The sequence below is a fragment of the Anolis carolinensis genome, chromosome 5 (assembly GCF_035594765.1).
Source record: "Anolis carolinensis isolate JA03-04 chromosome 5, rAnoCar3.1.pri, whole genome shotgun sequence".
Taxonomy (NCBI): Eukaryota; Metazoa; Chordata; class Lepidosauria; order Squamata; family Dactyloidae; genus Anolis; species Anolis carolinensis.
This window is the reverse complement of record NC_085845.1, coordinates 48599531-48618778: the sequence shown is the minus strand read 5'-3', so window position 1 is coordinate 48618778 and position 19248 is coordinate 48599531. Positions and strand designations below refer to the sequence as shown.

At 36.7% G+C, this 19248-nt stretch overlaps 1 protein-coding gene and 1 long non-coding RNA gene across 8 annotated transcripts in view; one reads left to right on the top strand and one right to left on the bottom strand.

Moving 5' to 3' along the window:
* Positions 1-19248, top strand: part of lrba (LPS responsive beige-like anchor protein) — a 424775-nt gene that overhangs the window by 326418 nt on the left and 79109 nt on the right. For all 7 annotated transcript variants that reach the window (XM_008111987.3, XM_008111990.3, XM_008111989.3 and 4 more), the window contains one exon: positions 7124-7276. In XM_008111987.3, coding sequence (XP_008110194.2) covers positions 7124-7276 — 153 coding nt within the window. The remainder of the gene's footprint in view (positions 1-7123; positions 7277-19248) is intronic.
* LOC134299154 (uncharacterized) lies at positions 5697-6820 on the bottom strand. The gene is made up of 2 exons (XR_010006313.1): positions 6287-6820; positions 5697-6203 (listed from the first exon to the last, which is right to left on the bottom strand). It is a non-coding gene; the product is annotated as an uncharacterized LOC134299154 (long non-coding RNA).

The window sequence follows — 19248 nt, the reverse complement described above, 5'->3', positions numbered from 1 at the left end:
TACAAGGAAATAGGAAGAAGGAAATAAAATAGTAAAACCAGACACTAGTTAGATGACCTTTAGAATGCGCAATTGAGATGACATAGGTGGCATGGCAGAATTGCTTGACAGATGAGAGAACATCAAATATGGCTGGGCTTTAGCTGACAAAATGAAATAGCCCTCTTTCTCTTCTGTTATTTTGGTCTGCAGACTGATAGATCATTATTTCAGTGGGTGAGAAAATCATGGAAGTAAGAAGTAAAACTGGGAGTGCTTTATTTTAGGACCTACTGCATATTGTAATCTAACATAAACACTTCATATCATACAAATTCTTCCAAATCTTTCTGACAGTGAATGGAATAGGGATCCTGCAACCAGTGCAAAAGTTGGCAGCCAGGTTGCTAACTGGAGCTAATTAAAACAGCTCCACTGGTTGCCAATAAGTTTCCGGTTCCAATTCAAAGTGCAGGTTATTACCTACAAAGCCCTAAACAGTTCGGGTCCTGCCTACCTTCGCAACCACATTTTCGCGTACGAACTGGCACAGACCCTAAGATCTGCCGGGGAGGCCCCTCTCTTGCTCCCACCACTGTTACAAGCATGGTTGGTGGGGACAAGAGAGAGGGCTTTCTCAGTGGTGGCCCCATCTATGGAACTCTATCCCCAGAGAGATTAGGCTAGCACCCACTCTGTCCACTTTCCAGAAGGACCTCAAAACCTGGATGGTCCATTGTGCATTTGATAATGGTTAGGCCCCTGCCCATAAATGCCCAGCCCAAATTGTCCATCAGATTGAACTCAGTATTTTACCCCCAGCCTTGGCCCTATAATTTGCTTTTTGTACAAGCCCATGCCTGGCTCTCTCTAATTTCTGACCTTGCCCACCTTATTTCTGGTTCTGGTTATTGAGATTTGTTTTGATTAATTTTAATGTTTTTATACTCTGCTGTTTTTAATTGTTTAATTAGATTGTTATATTGTTATTATGTTTTTAATTGTGTTTTTAATTGGTAAACTCTGTTGTTGCTGGGCTTGGTCCCGCTTATAAGCTGCCCCGAGTCCCTTCGGGGAGATGGTGGCGGGATATAAAAATAAAGTTATTATTATTATTATATATATTATCCTTGTTCCCATCTCTAATCAGAAAACATAGTTTTGAAATCATCCACACTTTTATTCTAAATTATGCTAAATAGTTTGAATTTTGTAGAATACCTTTGATAGTTTAAATTTGGCGTGTTCTAATTTAGAATAGTATAGTTCTCAACCATTCTAAATTATTCTTGATCTGATCATGACTACAATGATTAGAAGCATTGGATCATTATCACTATTAGTATTTAATTCATATGAAAGCAATTTGTGTGGTCAAGATCAGCCTATATAGTCCCCTCAGAATGCTTGTCTGTATGAGATACCATGCATTCAGGAATCTTGAATCATTGTTCTTGTGGACAATTCAAATCCTACACAATATATGTTGATAGTTTATTCTTTTTATGGCACATGATCTCATCCCATTCATTTTGATAGACTGCAAAACACAGCATTTCGTATTATTTATCCTGCTTCTTGGCAGGGGGTTGGACTGGATGGCCCATGAGGTATCTTCCAACTCTACTATTCTAAGATTCTATGATTCTATTTAGCAGTTTGTCTAAATATTGAGAATGGGATTTTATTTACCTTTGCATGTTTAGTATTCTTGTTATAGTTCACTTATATCTTCTTGATAATATACTTTTAAGTTCAGCAATGAGAAAGATAAAGAATAAATAAATGGTAGTGCATTAAAAAGAAAAGAAAAGGAAGGGTTTCAAGTACTTTCAACTTCATCATCTTGATCATTTGCACTGTAGCCTTAAGGCCACTACATGGCTGAAGTGGGAATTAAATGAGATACTTGACACCTCACATATTTAATTATTTGATTAGATTTTTTAATACCCTACCTTTCAGTCCCACAGGGCACGATAGGGAGTTACAAGATGGCAAATAGCAGCACCATAATAATAAGCAATTAAAATTTTAAAACTAAACAGCATCAAAGCGGTCATATTAAACAATAATAAAGTCACACATATAGCATAACAATAAAGTCACAAGAGCAGCCAAGGTTTCCAGGGCAACAGCTAATGATCCAATTTGAATCATGCAAGGTCAAAACCTCTTAAAAGCCTTTACACAATCGTGGGCTTTTGGAAACTAAAGCTCATTTCTTGCACTAGGGGAGTAACTTGTTTGTAGTATGGAAGTTCTGTTATATGATCAGAGGGAAATATATCTCCTAGTCTCTAACTAAAATAATTTTTGTCTGAATGTGTTGCTTTGCGTTGAAAAAAATATTGAAGGCTTGTTATCAGCATTAAGCTTTGAGCTCTTTAACCAAAATGAGGCATTTTAACATCCAAGAGTCATGTTTTGTTGGAGGATTCAGAGACACATTTGATGAGGAGTGGGCACAAGGAAGGTTTGTCTTTACTGGCTGCTCCCAAATTGGATTTTCTTTCTGAGAGAGGTTAGGCTAACCCCATTGTCCTTCTTTTGTCTGACAAAGATCTTCCTGTTTACACAGACCTTCAAAATCTCTTTGCTTGATATGTTCATGGGTTCTGATGGCATGCACTGAACTACTTCTTATAGTTTAACTTCATTTGTTTAAGTGCTTTAAAGCTCAATAAATGTGTGTTTGAATATTTGGAATTAATTATTTTTTAAAACTCTGTTGTATTCCAGTCTACAGAGAAAACAGGATAAAACCAATCAACTAAACACGCAAATTAAATATGACATGCCATTAGTGGTCCATTAAATGAAATGCATTTTTGTTTGTCCCCTTAATAGTAATTATTTTGGAGAATTAAAAAAACACATGTAAGTTTAGAATATGTTTTGTCTGGGATGGTATTGCAATCTAAAATAACAAAATGAGGGTCAATATCTTTGATGCAGTTATGTTGAAATATTGAACCTTGTGTGATGTTTGACTAATAAGTGATATGAGAATTAAATTTAGACCCCTCTATTATTTAAAATCAGTTCTACATATGTTTGTTATATCAATGGATTCCAATACTCTCATTTTATTCTTTTAGCCAATAAAGTGCCTAAAGTTTTTTTCTGGAAGATTTGAAAGACATTTTTAACTACATTTAGGGTAATGAGCATGATTGTATATGGAATACACGGCCATGCAGTTTTTCTCACAAGGAGTGAGATGATAATAGCTTAATTCCTCCTTGATTTTTCCTGTCTTTGCTTCAGCAACTCGAGGCTGACCTTGTCCATAATCTGATGACCTGCCATTGCACTCAGCTATTTGGAAAACTGTTCTGGCCATAGTTGACCCTGAGGGTGGTATCTGGAAGACCACTGATCCATTGACCCATGTCAAGAGTGGATTTAGAATCTGATCTACTGGGCCTCTGACATAGTCAGTCACTGAGGCCAATGCATATAATGTGTTTTTCTGCTTATTAAATAGCAAGTAGTTTCTATTTGTTAAAAGGAAGACCAATTTTACACTAGTTACTTGCTATGAAATCATTTCCTGAAGCAATTACAAATATTACATCTTTCCATACACGAAGTGCTGATTGCAAGAAACTGAAAAATTTTGCACCGAAATCCATTAGTTCGTTTATCTTAGCTTAAGACGATTCTCATTAGCTGGGGCATTAATATAGATTTCTATTATATTGTATATTTTAGAAATAGAATTAAATGCTTTTTAATTTTAGAAATTTCCTAAACCTGAAATCAATACTAACCAGTGAACATTTGCATGGCCTGTATTTTCTGATATAGTTGTATTGCATTTTTTTAATTTAAAAAAGGATTGTTCATTGCTTGTTTCTTTACTATAAAGCAGCCTGGCTAACTTTGTCTTCATTCCCAAAATATTATTAGCTAGCTTTTTAGGAAGTTAAAGTTGTAATAGTTTATTTTATTAATTTTAATAGCTTACAGTAAATAACCGTGATTTTATATTGTTTGAATAAATGCACATTATTTGGGGGCTGTGGAAAGATCTTTTCTTAATAAAGTTGAAGCAAACTTCAGCTTCAAATAGTTTTGCTATCCTTTTTAACTCATCACCATTATATTTATCTTTGAACAATCCCAGTTAAGGCTTAATTTAAAAAGACAACATCAAACTATAGGTATATGTCTGACTTGCCCCAGTAAATCATAGGTAAAGGTAAAGGTTTTCCCTTGACATTAAGTCTAGTTGTGCCTGACTCTGGGGGTTGGTGCTCATCTCCATTTCTAAGCCAAAGAGCTGGTGTAGTCCATAGACACCTCCAAGGTCATGTGGCTGGTGTTACCTTCCTGCTGGAGCAGTACCTATTGATCTCACATTTGCATGTTTTTGAACTGCTAGATTGGCAGAAGCTGAGGCTAACAGCAGGAACTCATCCTGCTCCCCAGATTCAAATCACTGACTGTTTGATCATCAAGTTCAGCAGCTTAGTGGTTTAACCCTGAGGGCTCCAGTAAACCATAATTAGGATGAAATACAGTTTATAGGCAGACATTTGACTGTACACTGTTACTAAAATGATTTGAAAACGAAGATTTTCAGATTTCAGACTTTCTTGTGGTCTCATTTTCAGAATGAAGTCCAGAGCCCATAACCTTAAAACTCATTCATGAATCATTAAGCCAAAGCCTAGCATTAAGTCTGAATGAATTAAAGAAGTATACGCATACACATATCTGGACAAGCTGTCCATGTCATTTTAACCTGCTAGTGGAATGGATGGGAGATGATTTCCAATAATATCTCTTCCTCCATACAGCCTTCAACTGCCCAAGAATGTTGTGGGACTCTCTAGAACGGATCTCAGAATATGTTATAAGGGGCAAAGAGAATCACGGAAAATTAGGTGAATCATCCCTGGTAATACAGGTTGCAGCCAAATTCTCCTCATATAAGCCTCTACATGTTCTTCTAATAGATATCTTCCAACAGACAAAAAGTTTTCCTAAGGTGCACCCTAAAATATTGTAAACTGCAAGTTATTTTGCTTTAAGTTAGCAATGTCAATACTCAGAATAATAAATTCCCTGCTGCATAAAATAACTGCCTTGGTTCAACTACTTTTAAGTTAAAATGTCCACAGACTCTTGTAGTTATGCCATCAACAATCGAAGCAGCAAACCTAGGGCTGCCCCCCCCCGAAATTATGCCCCCCCAATTATCGGCAGCGGTGGCGGCTCTCTCTCCAGCCATGGAACTCCAGGAAGCCCTTGCTATTCTTGCAAGATTTCTGCGAGATCTCGCAAGATCTCGCAGGAATATCACGAGAATAGCAAGGACTTCCTTGTTCCAGAGCTGCGCCCCAAGCGGCAGCTTCAACGGCTTCAATTACGAACCGGCCCTGAATCCAAGTCATTTACAAAGAATACATCAACTTTGAAAGCCCAGTTGAAATCTGTTTCTAGATGTTTCACAGGAGTCATAGAGGAAATACTCCAAAAATTGAGCAAAATGTTGGGACCCAATCCCTTTTTAAAAATTAAGTGATTGTTCAGTTATTATATATATATTTATCCCTAAAGGAATTACTAATTCATTTTGTTTTAATATCTTCAATGAGTCAGTGTTTAAACGGCTTTCTTGCTATGTTTTTATTGTTTAAATAGTGTGCTGTTGTTTTTCTTAGTGATTTACGATCTGGTAGTGTCAAAGACAGAACGCCACAAGATAAAAGATAACAAAGTTTATTGGAGTTACAGAACCAAAAATGCCCGTAAAAGACAAGGGCTAGGCAAACACTGGCCTTAAAAGTAAAAAGAGACAAGAAAAACGTTCAAAAGATAAACCGGATTAAACCGGAGTTTAATCCGGGTTAAATCAAAACAGCTTGCTTCAGCCTGGGAATAAACAAACAGAAGCTGGTGAACAAAAAGTTCAAAGGAAATGCAACTAATTGGCAGCAGATGCTTCTCTGCTGCCAAGAGCTATGTTTGAGTAACTTAGAGGTTACTCCTCCACACAGCAGGCAATTTCCCGATACAAACACAGCAGACGAGGGCAGAAGCAGTCAGCGAAGTCCCAATCCGTTCCGAAGGTCGTAAGGCAGATGCAGACGTTTGTAGTTCACCAGTTCCAACGATAGACACAGGTAGGAGAATCCGAGGCCGTAGTCAGTCAGTCCGTAAGTCCAGAGTAAGCAGATGGCGTCCGTCAAGAAGACGACGGAAGGTCAAAGCTATTAAGATTAAGCAGAGGTTGCACAACAAAACCCCACACAATTCCTCCCGCCGTCTGAGCCCAATGTCCAGGATAACTTACGTAGTCAGCAAACGAATCACACCCGTCTTCAGGAAAACTTCCCACACAGATCCCAAACGTTCGTCCAGATTACCTTGCCCAACGCAATTTGCTATTGCTCCCAAACCCCATTTTATGCCAGTTACAAGTCCTCATCGCTATCAGCTGTTCTCCTTAGCCCGGGCGTTTCCTCATCACTTTCCTCATCAGAACTGGAACACCTTTGACTACGCCCCACAGCATCCTCAGCTGTGGATCCCGTCCCATCCCTCCAGCTTGTCCACGTGTCTAATCCTGAAGGTCCCCAATCGCCTTCCATACTATCATTGCCAGTGGCACCCAAATCCTCCCTTACACGAGTCCATTCCATGTCATCCTCTTCCGAGCTAACCATCTCTTCCTCCATTCTCTCAGTAAACCCCTCAAAAGAATCTTCGTCAGATGGTCCTGCAAAGATATCTCGCAGCCGCTTCCTTTCTCGCTCCTCGAGAGTATCTGACTCTCGAGGAGTCTTACGCCCACGTCTTCCAGTAGTAGAGCCATGAGGCTCAACCATAACAGGTAGCACATTGCCTCTGTTTCTAGAAAATAAAAATATGTTTTTATAAGAAGAAAATTACTTTATTCTGGATTTCACAATCATTTTAATTTGATTTGTTTTACAGGCATGTATTGTTCAATATCCTCTGACTATATAGTGATGGGTAAATGTTAGATCACTGACAAAAATGATATAAGAAAGTTTTAAATAACTCTCCATTACATTCTTTTGTCTCTTATTATAACTAGTGCCCATATAATTGGGATACTTCCAGAAACCCAATTTATAACATGTCACTGCTTTTCATTTCCATATAGGAGCTTATTCCTGAATTTTATTATCTCCCTGAGATATTTGTCAACTCCAATAATTACAATCTTGGAGTGATGGACGACGGAACAGTTGTGTCTGATGTCGAACTTCCACCGTGGGCCAAAACCCCAGAAGAATTTGTTCGCCTGAACAGATTGGTAAGATAGCAATAAACTCTTATGTGTGATAAGAACTGATGCTTAGAATGTCTTCCTTGAGATAATTATATTTGTCCTTTTGTTTTGTGCAGTGCTTCAATTTATGTAGGCTGGGAATGAAAGAGGTGCTTTAGGGTTTAGAAATACGATTTAAAAACAGATAGTAGATAATCACACTTATTTCTATTTTCTGTTTATTATGAAAGTACAAAATGTGTGACTACATTTTTTTTACTTTCTTAAAGTTTTAACAAAATTATTCTAATGTTTTGTTGATGCAGTGTTCACATTCATTCCTATGCCTTTCTTTGGCTTTTCATATTTACACTTATTGAAATGTGTCTCTACTAGAGTAGGGAGAGAGGTAAAAATTGCATGTATTTACATATCACTTTAGGCATTTCATTAGTACTACTTCTGATGGAAGTCACAATGCTTATACAATGCATGATAACTATAACACATTAAAAGAGTGGAATTTCAAAACCACTTTTCCACCTCACATTTCAGAGGACTTTTAGTTGATAAAGGCTAATATTTTTCATACACTCAAGATATCTAGTGCTTGAGGTATTTTTTCACTGTGATATGCTGAAAACAGATCATGCTTTCAAGGTAACAAAAACGATACAAACAAGGGGAGATAAAAATAAAATATTGGCAAAACCTTTAAGACCAACTGGTGTTTATTTTTTCATAAGCTTTCATGGATATACACCCTCCTCTTTGAATGTAGTGCAAGGCGAAAATAGATGAGTGATAGCATTTCTAGATAGATGTGTACAGGTAACAACTTTGTGCTCTGCTAACGTATTGGAATGTTCTTTTTCAGTCATACTGTTATCAAATATATTTTCTCACTAAATATATCATATTATATATCTTATTTCAGTTATTCTCATTTCACACAATAACAAATCACAGGTCCTAGCAAGTGAACATATCTTATGTAAAAACCCCAGACCTTTATTTCAGGCGGATTATCTTTCTAGTTAGTAAGGCAATTGAAGAAGTTCTTAATTAGTTAATTTATTTAGGCTGTCTCAGTTATGTGGGAGAGAGCCCTATTGAAATGAAATTGTTTATAGGATCTGATCTTTTGTAAGTCAGAGTGGTACAAACAAGATATAGAAAATTAATTCAATAAATATTAAAAATAATGAAACACAACAACATGTTTACCATACAATTAATATAAGATTTGAGCAAACGTAGTTTTTTAAAACAACAACAACAACATGTCATTGATTGCTTCCTTCCATACGCTGCCATTAGATCTAGTCTTGATCCTCCATTGGTATCCATTTAAAGTTATGTTGATATGAAGAATCTTTTGTGTGAACTGTGGTGTTTAGGTTTAGGATAGTTAGTTGTAATTGAAATATTATGAGGTTTGGTTATAAATGTGTTCAGTGGGGAGAAAGACTTCAATGAGTATTGGTTTGTTTATACAGTGAGCCCTCCACATTAGTTGGGGTTAGGGTCACAGATCTCCTATGAAAACAGATTATTTCTGTAGGCATTTCTAGATCTTCCTGCCCAACTCTATGACCAGCCTTCACTGGAGATTGAACATCAAGTCATGCTGGAGGACCTAGAGATTCCCAGTGAGAATATGTTAATCAATCCAAGAATAATCAAATCCACAAAAATCAAAATTGAGTTGTAGAGCAATAATATTATGCTGCCTTTCAAATAAAATTTGTGAAACAGTTTATTTCAAAAGGTTAAAGTAGTGAGCATTTAAGATAAATAATGAATGAGTAAATTTAAACTACCAGATGAAAGTAGGAAAAAATACCAGCCAAATATCTTTTCATCTGAGGACAGGATGGTTTTTAAGTTGTCCCATAGTAGCAAGTGTAGGAGGAAAGAGCTTCCATGACTCACATACTAAGAGCTAGATTGTGGTGAGTGAAGTGCAGCTCATGCTGTGTTTAACTGCTGTTAAACACAGCAGATTTGTCCTCACACCAATCCTAATTTCCAGTAAAGAGGCTGAAAATCAGGACAATCACATAATGTTTAGGTTCCATCATCTAACATAGATCCATAGTTTTTCATCAGTTACACAACAAAAAGTTGCTGTAATCTGTAAAGCACAAGCCGACATTCTTCTGTAATTCTTGAATGCTCAATTATCCGGTATATCTTTTCAATATGGTCCTTAGTGCCTCTTCCTTTTCTGAACCCAGTTTAGACATCTGGCATTTCTAATTCCATATATGGTCAAAGTCTTTTTTTAGCATCACTTTGCTTACATTAGTGATTGATGCAATGGCCCTAGTGCCTACTACAATCACTGGTGTCTCCTTTCTAGGGGCTGAAGTGTATACTGAGCATTCCCAGCCTGGTATGCATTGTTTTGTTTTCTGTATTTATTGGCAAACTTTAGTTACAATTTGAGTGGATAATATCTATGAATATTGAAATAGCCCTATTGGTATGTCATTTTTCCTTTTGGTTTATTTTTCCCACGTGTCTTGAGTGCAGCTTCTCTTTCACTTTCTAAAATTATGAGCTCATCTTCGAAGGGTTCTTCCTTGAATGAATCTGTTATCCATTTGTCAGTTTTATATATTTCTTCAGTGTATTGTTTCCATCATATTTCTAAGCTTCTTCTTGATTGTGTAGTGTGTTATCCTACTGGCCAAATAAGTCCATCTTCAAACAAGTTGTATTACTAGTCTGTGTTGCATCAGAAGGGAAAATGGAGGGGGAAAAGAACCCAACAATCCCTTTAAAACTAATTGATTTATATTTTAGCATGGGCTGCTTGTGAAGATGAATTCACTTCCTTGGTCATTGTATCTGAGGAAGTGGAATCAAATCACCAAATGTTCGCTGCAGCACTGACCAAATTTTGATGGGGGAAAGGGACCCCTGGTGTTGTGTCTTGACTTACACAAGGCCCCTATAAAAAACAGACATTGGGGAGGTAACAGCCCAAATGCATTTCACTTTTATGCACTTGGGGATGTTGGAAAGCCCTGGCTGCCCAGGAAATCCACACTGCCCAGCTGTTGGTGTGGCAGACACCATGGAAAAGGTATGTGAAATTGAGTGTGGTGAGGACTGGCTGAGGATTGACCGGGAGGAGGAACTTTCTAACATTCCCCGAGCCCATTACAATTTGGTGGAATGTGGACTTTGCCCTCCCCTGATGTCTGCTTTTTACAGGGGTTGCCTATAAGCCCTTGTCCAACTTCCCTTTCTCCTGTCAAACTGTTAACAATGGTGGTGTGAGAACTCCTTGAGAAAAATTCAGTGGGCACAGGATGTGTAACTAGCTCGATTTCTTCAAAAGTGAAAATGACAATGGCAGCCAAAAAAACAAAATTTGTGGAATTTTTCAGATTTTGGATTTCTGGAAAAGGGAGACTCAGCCTCTTTTTGATATTGTCACAGGTTTTTTTAAAAAATTCTCAAGATATATCTATGTGATGCTGTAGATAAGGATAGTTTATATATAACACTATTCTAGTGATTCTTCTCCTTATGCAAATTTTTAAATACATATTGAGATCAAAGGGAACATAACGATATAAACAATTATATGATTAATAAAGGTTATATTCTGAAGTTCTACATCATTGATAATACGTTGTACTTTTGTAATTCCATCAGTGACTGTATTAGTCCACTGCCTCATTACTGTTTAAGATGACAAAAAGCGAAGTATAAAGTAAAACTGAATAAATATAATTATATTTTAATACTTGAAAAAAGAGTGATTTATAATAACATATTTAGTTCTTGAAATGTAACCATATATTACATATTTGCAACTCTCTAGATCACAATAAATTAGGATAGCAGTTTTAAGTGCCCATTTGGTAAGCTATCACATGCAGATTTCTCACTTTTCAGTTCTCTCTGCAGATTTTTCTGCAATGATTGGACCTCATAAAATGCACACAGCTTTGATCTGTGACCTTTTTGTGGTGCTAATCGGGTTCCTGATATCATTATACCTCGCTCATTAATCATATTTCCTACATCCCATCAGCCAACTAGACAGCCAACCCTCTGTTTCAGCCCAGTGCCTGGCAGGTTTCTGCTTTTCCAGATTATTACACCGTGATACTTTGGCTTCTCATAACCAGACCCACATCAAGCTGTGTACTACAATTAAACTCAGATGGTCCTCAGGTTGAACAGGGATATAATGTTGCAGCTGTCTGTCTCTTATTGGAATAGACCAGCAAGAGGAACAGATGATCTATAGGACAGTACATAATAACAGATTGTACAGTACCAGGTCAATAGCAGGGGTTTGCAATGCTAATTGGCAGACATACTTATTTTAATGTGACCTGCCATATTAAAAATAACACACAAGAGGCAATTTCATTAAAGCAGGGGATATATATATATATATATATATATATATATATATATCTCCTGCTTTGATGAAATATATCTCCATTGTGTCTTTGTTGTTATAGACAGAAAAAAAACCAATGTGTAGATGTTGCTTTTTTCTTATGTAAAATGTTTTAATAAGTATAAGCTTTTGTAATTCATAACATGGTGACTTCTGAATTAACAATTGAAGCAACCAATATAAAAATAATAAACATTTAATAGAATCACAACAAACTTATATGGAGGAACAGCCTCTCTTTAAAAATGCATGATCACAAGTAGGAGATTGATTTAAGCCATTAAATTCTATGAAAGCCACCCAAGAGAGTACCAGATACACATATAGTAGAGTTCCGGTTATCCGATATAAAGGGGCAGGCCCAATGTCGGATAACTGAAACTGTTGGATAATAGGGAGGCCCTATTATCCAAGCCATGGTCTTGGCATGGAGGGAAGGGACTTTGGCACACCATGCATGGAGGAGCATGGAGGAGCCCCTCCATGGGGTGCAGAGGGGATGGCCAAACTGGAGAGGAGCCCTTTGAGGAACTTTTGAAACTTTTGAGGGAAGGTGCCTTGAGGGAGCGAGGCAGGCTCGGAAGGAAGTTTTAATGGAAGGGTTGTTGTGGAAGGAACCCTGTGATCCCAGCCATGAAAGCCTTTGACAACACAGTTTTAATGCAAGTTTTTTCATCCTCACGCATTGCATTCTCACCGAGGTGGCAGGCGGCAGTGCGGGCTCCATGCGGAAGAGGGCCCAGAGCTGCGAGGAGGCATGGGAGGAAGCCGCCGCCACCGCACTCATGGCTGTCCCAGGAAATTCGAAGGCGGAGGCGGTGGCGGAGGGGTAGGCAGATGCAGTGCAGAGGCAGCCATGATAATCTGTATTTTATAGGCAGTGTGGAAGAGGCCTAAGTGAACCCTCAGCCATTGTGGCTGAGAGGGTTGCTAGGACATGGAGTGAGTGAGGACTAAAGGGGGCGGGGTCTACCCTTCTAACTGGCAGCCTCATCCTTTGTAATTTGGACTTTATTTTTCTAGGGTTTTTTGATTGAAAGACATAGATAGGACGACTATGTCTTTTGTGGCCAAATTTGGTGTGATTTGGTTTAGTGGTTTTCTTGTTTACTCTGTGGGAAAAACGCACATTATATTTTTATATATAAAGATAACTTTACTCTCAATTTGCTTCTGACACGATAAATAAATACGTATTCAAGATACTGTTTTGGGATATGTTTACAACATTTTTTTTCTCAGTGTATTTTTCTTGGCACTGATCAGCATGTGTTTGGTTTTTATGGTGGCTTGTTAAATGTAACTGAATTTGATGCATATGTTTAAAAGAAATTCGAAGTATCTTGATTAAATGTTGTCTGGTTGCATGTATTTTATTACATTAATCCATTCATAAATAATTAGCCCCTTGTATTCTAAACTTGTAGTGATTATCCTTCCTATTAAGTTAATACTAGCTAGTTAGGTTTCTTGTTTAATCTATGTGCATTTCTTATTATGCACCCATTCTAACGGTGTAGATTAGACTCACATATACTTTGAATATGATTACAAGGCTACAAGTGTATTTAATTGCCTTTCAGCACTAAAAAGCAACAACAAAAGAAGAATACAAATTATTACAAATAACGTAAACATGCTATCTTATATTCTGAAATAGCTGATCCCCTTAAGTTAACATCAACTACTGTCTTGAAAATGGCAGATAATATAGATTGGATCCTAAGTAACACAACTGCAATGTTTCATAAGACGAGGTGCATTGGTTTATGTGGGGAGTCCTAATTTTTTTCTCATGAGAAAAAGACACAAAGGTGCTCTCAGTTTTTGCCAGCCACACAAAGAAAAAATGAAATTGTAAGCTTTTCCAAAGGTGAAGGCCCTCCCTTAAAATACCCAACCATCCAAAAAAAACCAAAAGTTAACAGTTGTTTGCTTCATCATTATTTCAAAAGTTCAGACTCACACCAATTTGTAAGTGGAATCCTGCTTCAGTTTGGGTAGTTTCAAAGGAAGCTTCCATTACATTGGTAAGCACAGAAACCAACTTGGTTTAGATTTCAATTATTAGGTTTCTCATCTCTCATCCAGCAGAAGTTTAAATGCTCAAGTATGCTCACTCTGTTTTATATAATGGGAGTTTACCGGTTCTTGGATATTTTTAGAAAATGAATTTTTTCACTCTGATAGCAGGCTTAGCACTCTGGGTCCTGACCTAGTGTTGAATCAGACATGATGTGCTTTGATGCTTTTCATGATAATTGGATCTCAGTCTCAAGAGCAGAGGGTTCCAAAAGTCTGAAGCGTTCCAAATGTTTGAGAGAAATTCTACCAAGATGCTATTTTTCTCATGCATGAAAATGTCATCCTTTATCTCTCTTAGTGATATTCTTTTTTATGGAGAAGGAAATATTCCATTGTGCAAGTTGTACTGCTTAGTAAGCTCAAATACAAACACTCTTGAAGCTGCCTGTACATGAGGTGCAATGGTTTGAACGTTGTACAACAACTCAGAAAAACAGGATTCATATCCCTGTTCCGTTATGAAAAACCACTGTATGCCTTTGAGAAGGTATTGTGATGGCATAGGAGAACACTCAGAATTGTCCATATTTGAGTAATGTTGAGAAGTATGTAATTATTAATGGCGTTATAAATGTTTGTTACTATCTGCTGTTTCCATTAATTTACTGTGCATTTGCCTAAAATACAAAGCAATTATTGATCCTGTCAATTATCATGGCAATAGTAATCTGGTCTTCCAACCAGGCAACTTGCTTTTGTGTATATCTTTCCTTTCTCCTTGTTTAGGCAGGTAATTAACTTGAGAAACTGGCAATGAGGTTCAGTTACAAAATACATTGTAATGTGCTGATAGACTATTACTCAAAAATAAGTGAAAGTTTTAGGCTTAGCACTTTACTATCACTTTGAAGTTGACATTCCATCCATAACAGATGTGATGTTGCAATTGTATACATACATTTTAAAACACAAAATATTTATTTGAAATCTATCAGTACCTGTTACATATATGACAAAAATGGGGGTACATTCCTGGCTTTGTTGCTTAAGGGTACATTTGAATTTCTGATATTTTATTTACATTGACCTGGTACCTAGTAAATGGAGGTTGTGTGTGTGCATGTGTCTTCAAGTTGTTTGTTGACTTTTACTGACCTCATGAATTTCATCAGGGTTTCTTATACAAGAATTGCTAGTTATGGAGACTTACACTACTTAACTTAGTAAGGGCATCTCTTTTGGAGAAGTTCCCAGGTCTGAGAAGTTTTGGGGGTTAAATGCAGGGGACAATTGAGACTGATGTTGTGTTCCTGGAAGGATCAATAGATACCGCTCCGGCGGGAAGGTAACGGCACTCCATGCAGTCATGCCAGCCACGTGACCTTGGAGGTGTCTACGGACAACGCCGGCTCTTTGGCTTAGAAATGGAGATGAGCACCAACCCCCAGAGTCAGACATGATTAGACTTAACGTCAGGGGAAACCTTTAACTTTACCTTACTATATATACATGGGGGCATTCTTTTTAATAAAATCTCTCATTTAGTATGTCTGCTATTTACACCTTTGATTGAAGCTGCTGCTTTCATCATATTCTCAATCATGAGAAGAAATGCTACTTGAGCTTAATTCCCTTGAGAAGAGCAATATATCTTATATATCTTTCTTGTAATAGGGGCAACATTAATGGAAAGTACAAATGAGAGAGTGTTATCTTTTTGCACATTTACTAATAAAAACAGCAAAATATAAAAGCTGTAGTTCAAGAATTTTGCACAGAATAATAGGTACATTCTTCAAAACCAGTGTCAGTTATGTGTGTTCCTAAAAGGTCCAAAACTTGTTTTGCCAAATACTGAAACAGATATTCCAGAGAATAGCATAAAACAAATTATAAAATATTGACAGAAATCAGAAATCTTTCCTTCAACTATAAGAGCTTTTGTTGTTCAAAATTTACTTTTTTGGTATTCTCCTCCTTAAACCAGCCATTTTCAACTACTCTAATCACTAGATATTATATAGCATTTTCTCCAGCACATCTTTCTTATAGGTTTTTATTCTTTAAGACTTCTGCCTTCTCTGCCTATTTTTGTCCCTCTACCACTCAGATTGTGACTGTACTGTTTTTTGTTTTTGCTACCTTATCTAACCACCAGCTGCTTGGAACCAGGTCCTTATTTGACAATTGGCTGGAAAACTAGATTCACAAGTGAGAGTGTATCAGGGGACCACAAAGGCAAATTCAATTCTACACACATAACTGAAATCGGTAACAAAATTCCACTAGGACAGTTTTTTCTGCTAATATTTCATTATTTGTTAGGCCATTGACTGTTGACACATTATTTTTTTGTTAATTTTGTTACTTTTGTGCTTATAATTTCCATTCATATTTTTTCTGTTTTCTATCTTTCTCCATTTTCAGTCTTTCTTGTCTTTTTCCATCCCCCTTTTTTATAAGCTGAACTTCCCATCATGCAGGCATTTTTTAATTTCGTCCGCTAATTGTTGCAGACTCTTTTTTATTGTGTCTCTCTTGCTTCAAACATCAGATATCTAGATGAGATTTGGTTGCTTTTCTGCCCTTTTCTTTGCAGACTCTGGGGATTTTTTTTAAATCTTATATTAATAAACTTATTAATATTTGTATAACAGAAGATAAGTTCTGACTCATTATTTATTACCGTAAGTCTTGTTAGTCTTCCTCTATTGCACCTAAAATCACTGAGAGCCACCATTTACTGCTTTTCATCTCAACATTCATCCCACAGGCATAACTATGTTTCTTTTCTTTTCTGCCTGCACTATCTTACTGTGTTTTTTTAGGCAATGGTATGCGAACAAATCTTAGGAATTCTGAAAGTTCTTGGGGCAAGTTGTACATTTGTGACTCGCTGATTAGTAGATAAAGGGTAATACCCCTTAATTTGGGGTCATGGGTGCTCAACTGTCATGTGCTGACCTTTTAGTCATTACATTTTGAAATCATGTCATTCAAGAGCTTGGAAAGAAACTTAAAGCACAATTCTGGACAGTTGTTTGTTTGGAGCTTTGGTTCATGATATTTCTGTGTTTGTGTTTATGTAGAGTTTTATGTGAAAATTTACATTTAAGGCAATAGAAAAAGAAAAGAAATGCAATTATGTTTTTAAGCATTGGCAAAGTTTTCCGTTATTTGATTTTTATTTTAAAAAAGATATATTTCAATCTTGTACACAGTTTTGTTTCAGGGAATTGATGAGTTGTTCACTTTGGTATTTTGTTTTCTGAGCTTTTATTTGCATTACACTGTTGGGCAGGGAAATAAATACACATTTAGAAAGCTGAATAGGCAGACCAGTCTTTTAAGCAAAGCACACCAGTCTATCTCTTTATCTGAATTATCTGTACAAGGAATTTTAGCAGTGCAGGAGGAGGAGGAATTGAACCCTCACAAATTGGCCAAGGGAGGAAGTAATGCTACAGGCAAAGATGATAGTGTGAAGCTTAAGCAGCCAATTTATCTGTCTTACTAGGTGAGTATTATGTGGTTATTTTAGCAGCCACAAATATTGTCAGAAGGAATAAATTCTAAGATAATGAGGATGGAAGGGCTTTCTGCCTGTGATGGGTGTTCCACTATAAATTAACTAGAATCAAAAGTCTTTTCAGTAACACTTGTCTAAGTTTGAAAACTTGAAAAAGTCAACTACAACATTTTGTGTCAAACATCAGGTCTCAAGAAGTTCAAATGTTGCAAACATGGAGGTGTGTTCTACTCTGGAATTGGTTTGTTTGTCATATAATACATGGTTATGCTCATCACGCTAGAGATCTGTATATCTTCACCCATTTGGGCATCTAGATTTTGAAGTGTCTGTAGATAGCTGTTACAGATAAGTAGAAAAGGCGGGGCTGTGAGGAGTAGGTTCTCAAAAATGGGATGAATGAGATTAAGAACTACAGTTTCTAAAGGGAGAAATTATCAGCAAAATGTTTAGTTCATTTATTTGCAGTGCCTTGAAAAGTTGAAAATTAAAGGCATATCTTATTTTTAAGGTATTTTATTTTAATAAGGAGGTACAAATGGGGAACTAACATGGTGTAGTGGTTTGACTATGGGTGCATCTACACTATAGAATTAATGTACTTTGACAGCATTTTAACTACCATGGCTCAATGCTATGGAATCATGGGACTGGTAGTTTGGAAAGGCACTCTTTTGCAATGAATTCTAAGTTCCGATGTAAATTTGTTTGATTTCAATGAATGACAATAATAAATGTTTTTCTACTCTTCTATTGTTGGGAGGTCTGCCTTCTTCCAGAACCGTGCATATACTGTTCTTGCTGCTATGATCAAAGCGTGCAGTACTTTGTAGTTTAATGCTTTTGTTTGATTATTTGAAATTCCCAATAAAAATAGTTCGGGCACCAATTGTATCTTTGATGAAAAAATTTCTTGCAATGGTTTTTGTCTTTAAAATAGCAAAAATGGGCAAATTAGCAATGATGAACAAAGAAAAAATACAAAAAATCTTTATCAAGGACTGGGAACCATTTTTAAAGTTTGTAAAGAAAAAAAGGAAAGAAGGCAAAGATGTTTTAGAAGGCTTTATAACCTAACCTGTTAGAGTCTGTGTAGGGAATGTATAAATAATAAATATCAGGCCAGAAGGAAGAATAGGAAAACAATGTAATAGGATGGAATAACAAAATTATATATGAATGTCTCCAACCCAAGGCACTGGAAGTCACTAAATTGTGAAGGGCAAGAGGAGGAGAGAGCATATCTAAATATGAATATTGTATAGATGTTATGAAGTATTGTATTGATTCATGCATATATACATGTATATAGATTGGTTTCACTGTTTTTTATCAATATGTAAATTGAAAACAAAACAAACAAGCAAAAACAAAATAAAAAATAAATGATCATCTAGAGGCCATTTTATATTTGTTGAATAAATTATTCCAATTTATACCTTTTAATGAACATATCTGAAAACTATCTCCTCGAAAAATAAAGATCTGTGTTCCAGTCTTAGTGTCAGAGACCTTAATGTTATGTTTATATTGTGAAAGACTAAGTCTTGGCAGTAAGATTATCATTAATGTTACAGCTATGTTTGTGAGATGTATAAAAGCAGCTGGATATCCAGCTCTTTGGTAGCCATCCCTTTTTTTAGTCCAGCTGAAGTTGCCCAGGAAGCTCAAGTACAAGTAGCACTAGCAGCCTTCTAAAATTGCAGAGATCACAACCTGACGCTATCATTATAGGTGGTTTTATATCCAGCAACTTCTGGATTTTATGAGTGGAAATGGGAAGCTCACTGGGAGCCATGTTTATGGCTCGGGGGCATTGCAGATTGGGTAATGAAATGTTGGCATGCCACTGGGGTCCATCTTTTTCACAAAAGCCCAAACACCTTCGGGCAGGCTCCTAGGAAAGGCGGGAACCGCCATCCAGTTTGTTTTGAGATGCCTTGATTTCTCCAATCTTACATGGAACTGTAACTAATGAAGGTTTTATTTTCTTCAGCTTTTGTGTCCCAGTTGATTTTGTTGCAATGGTGC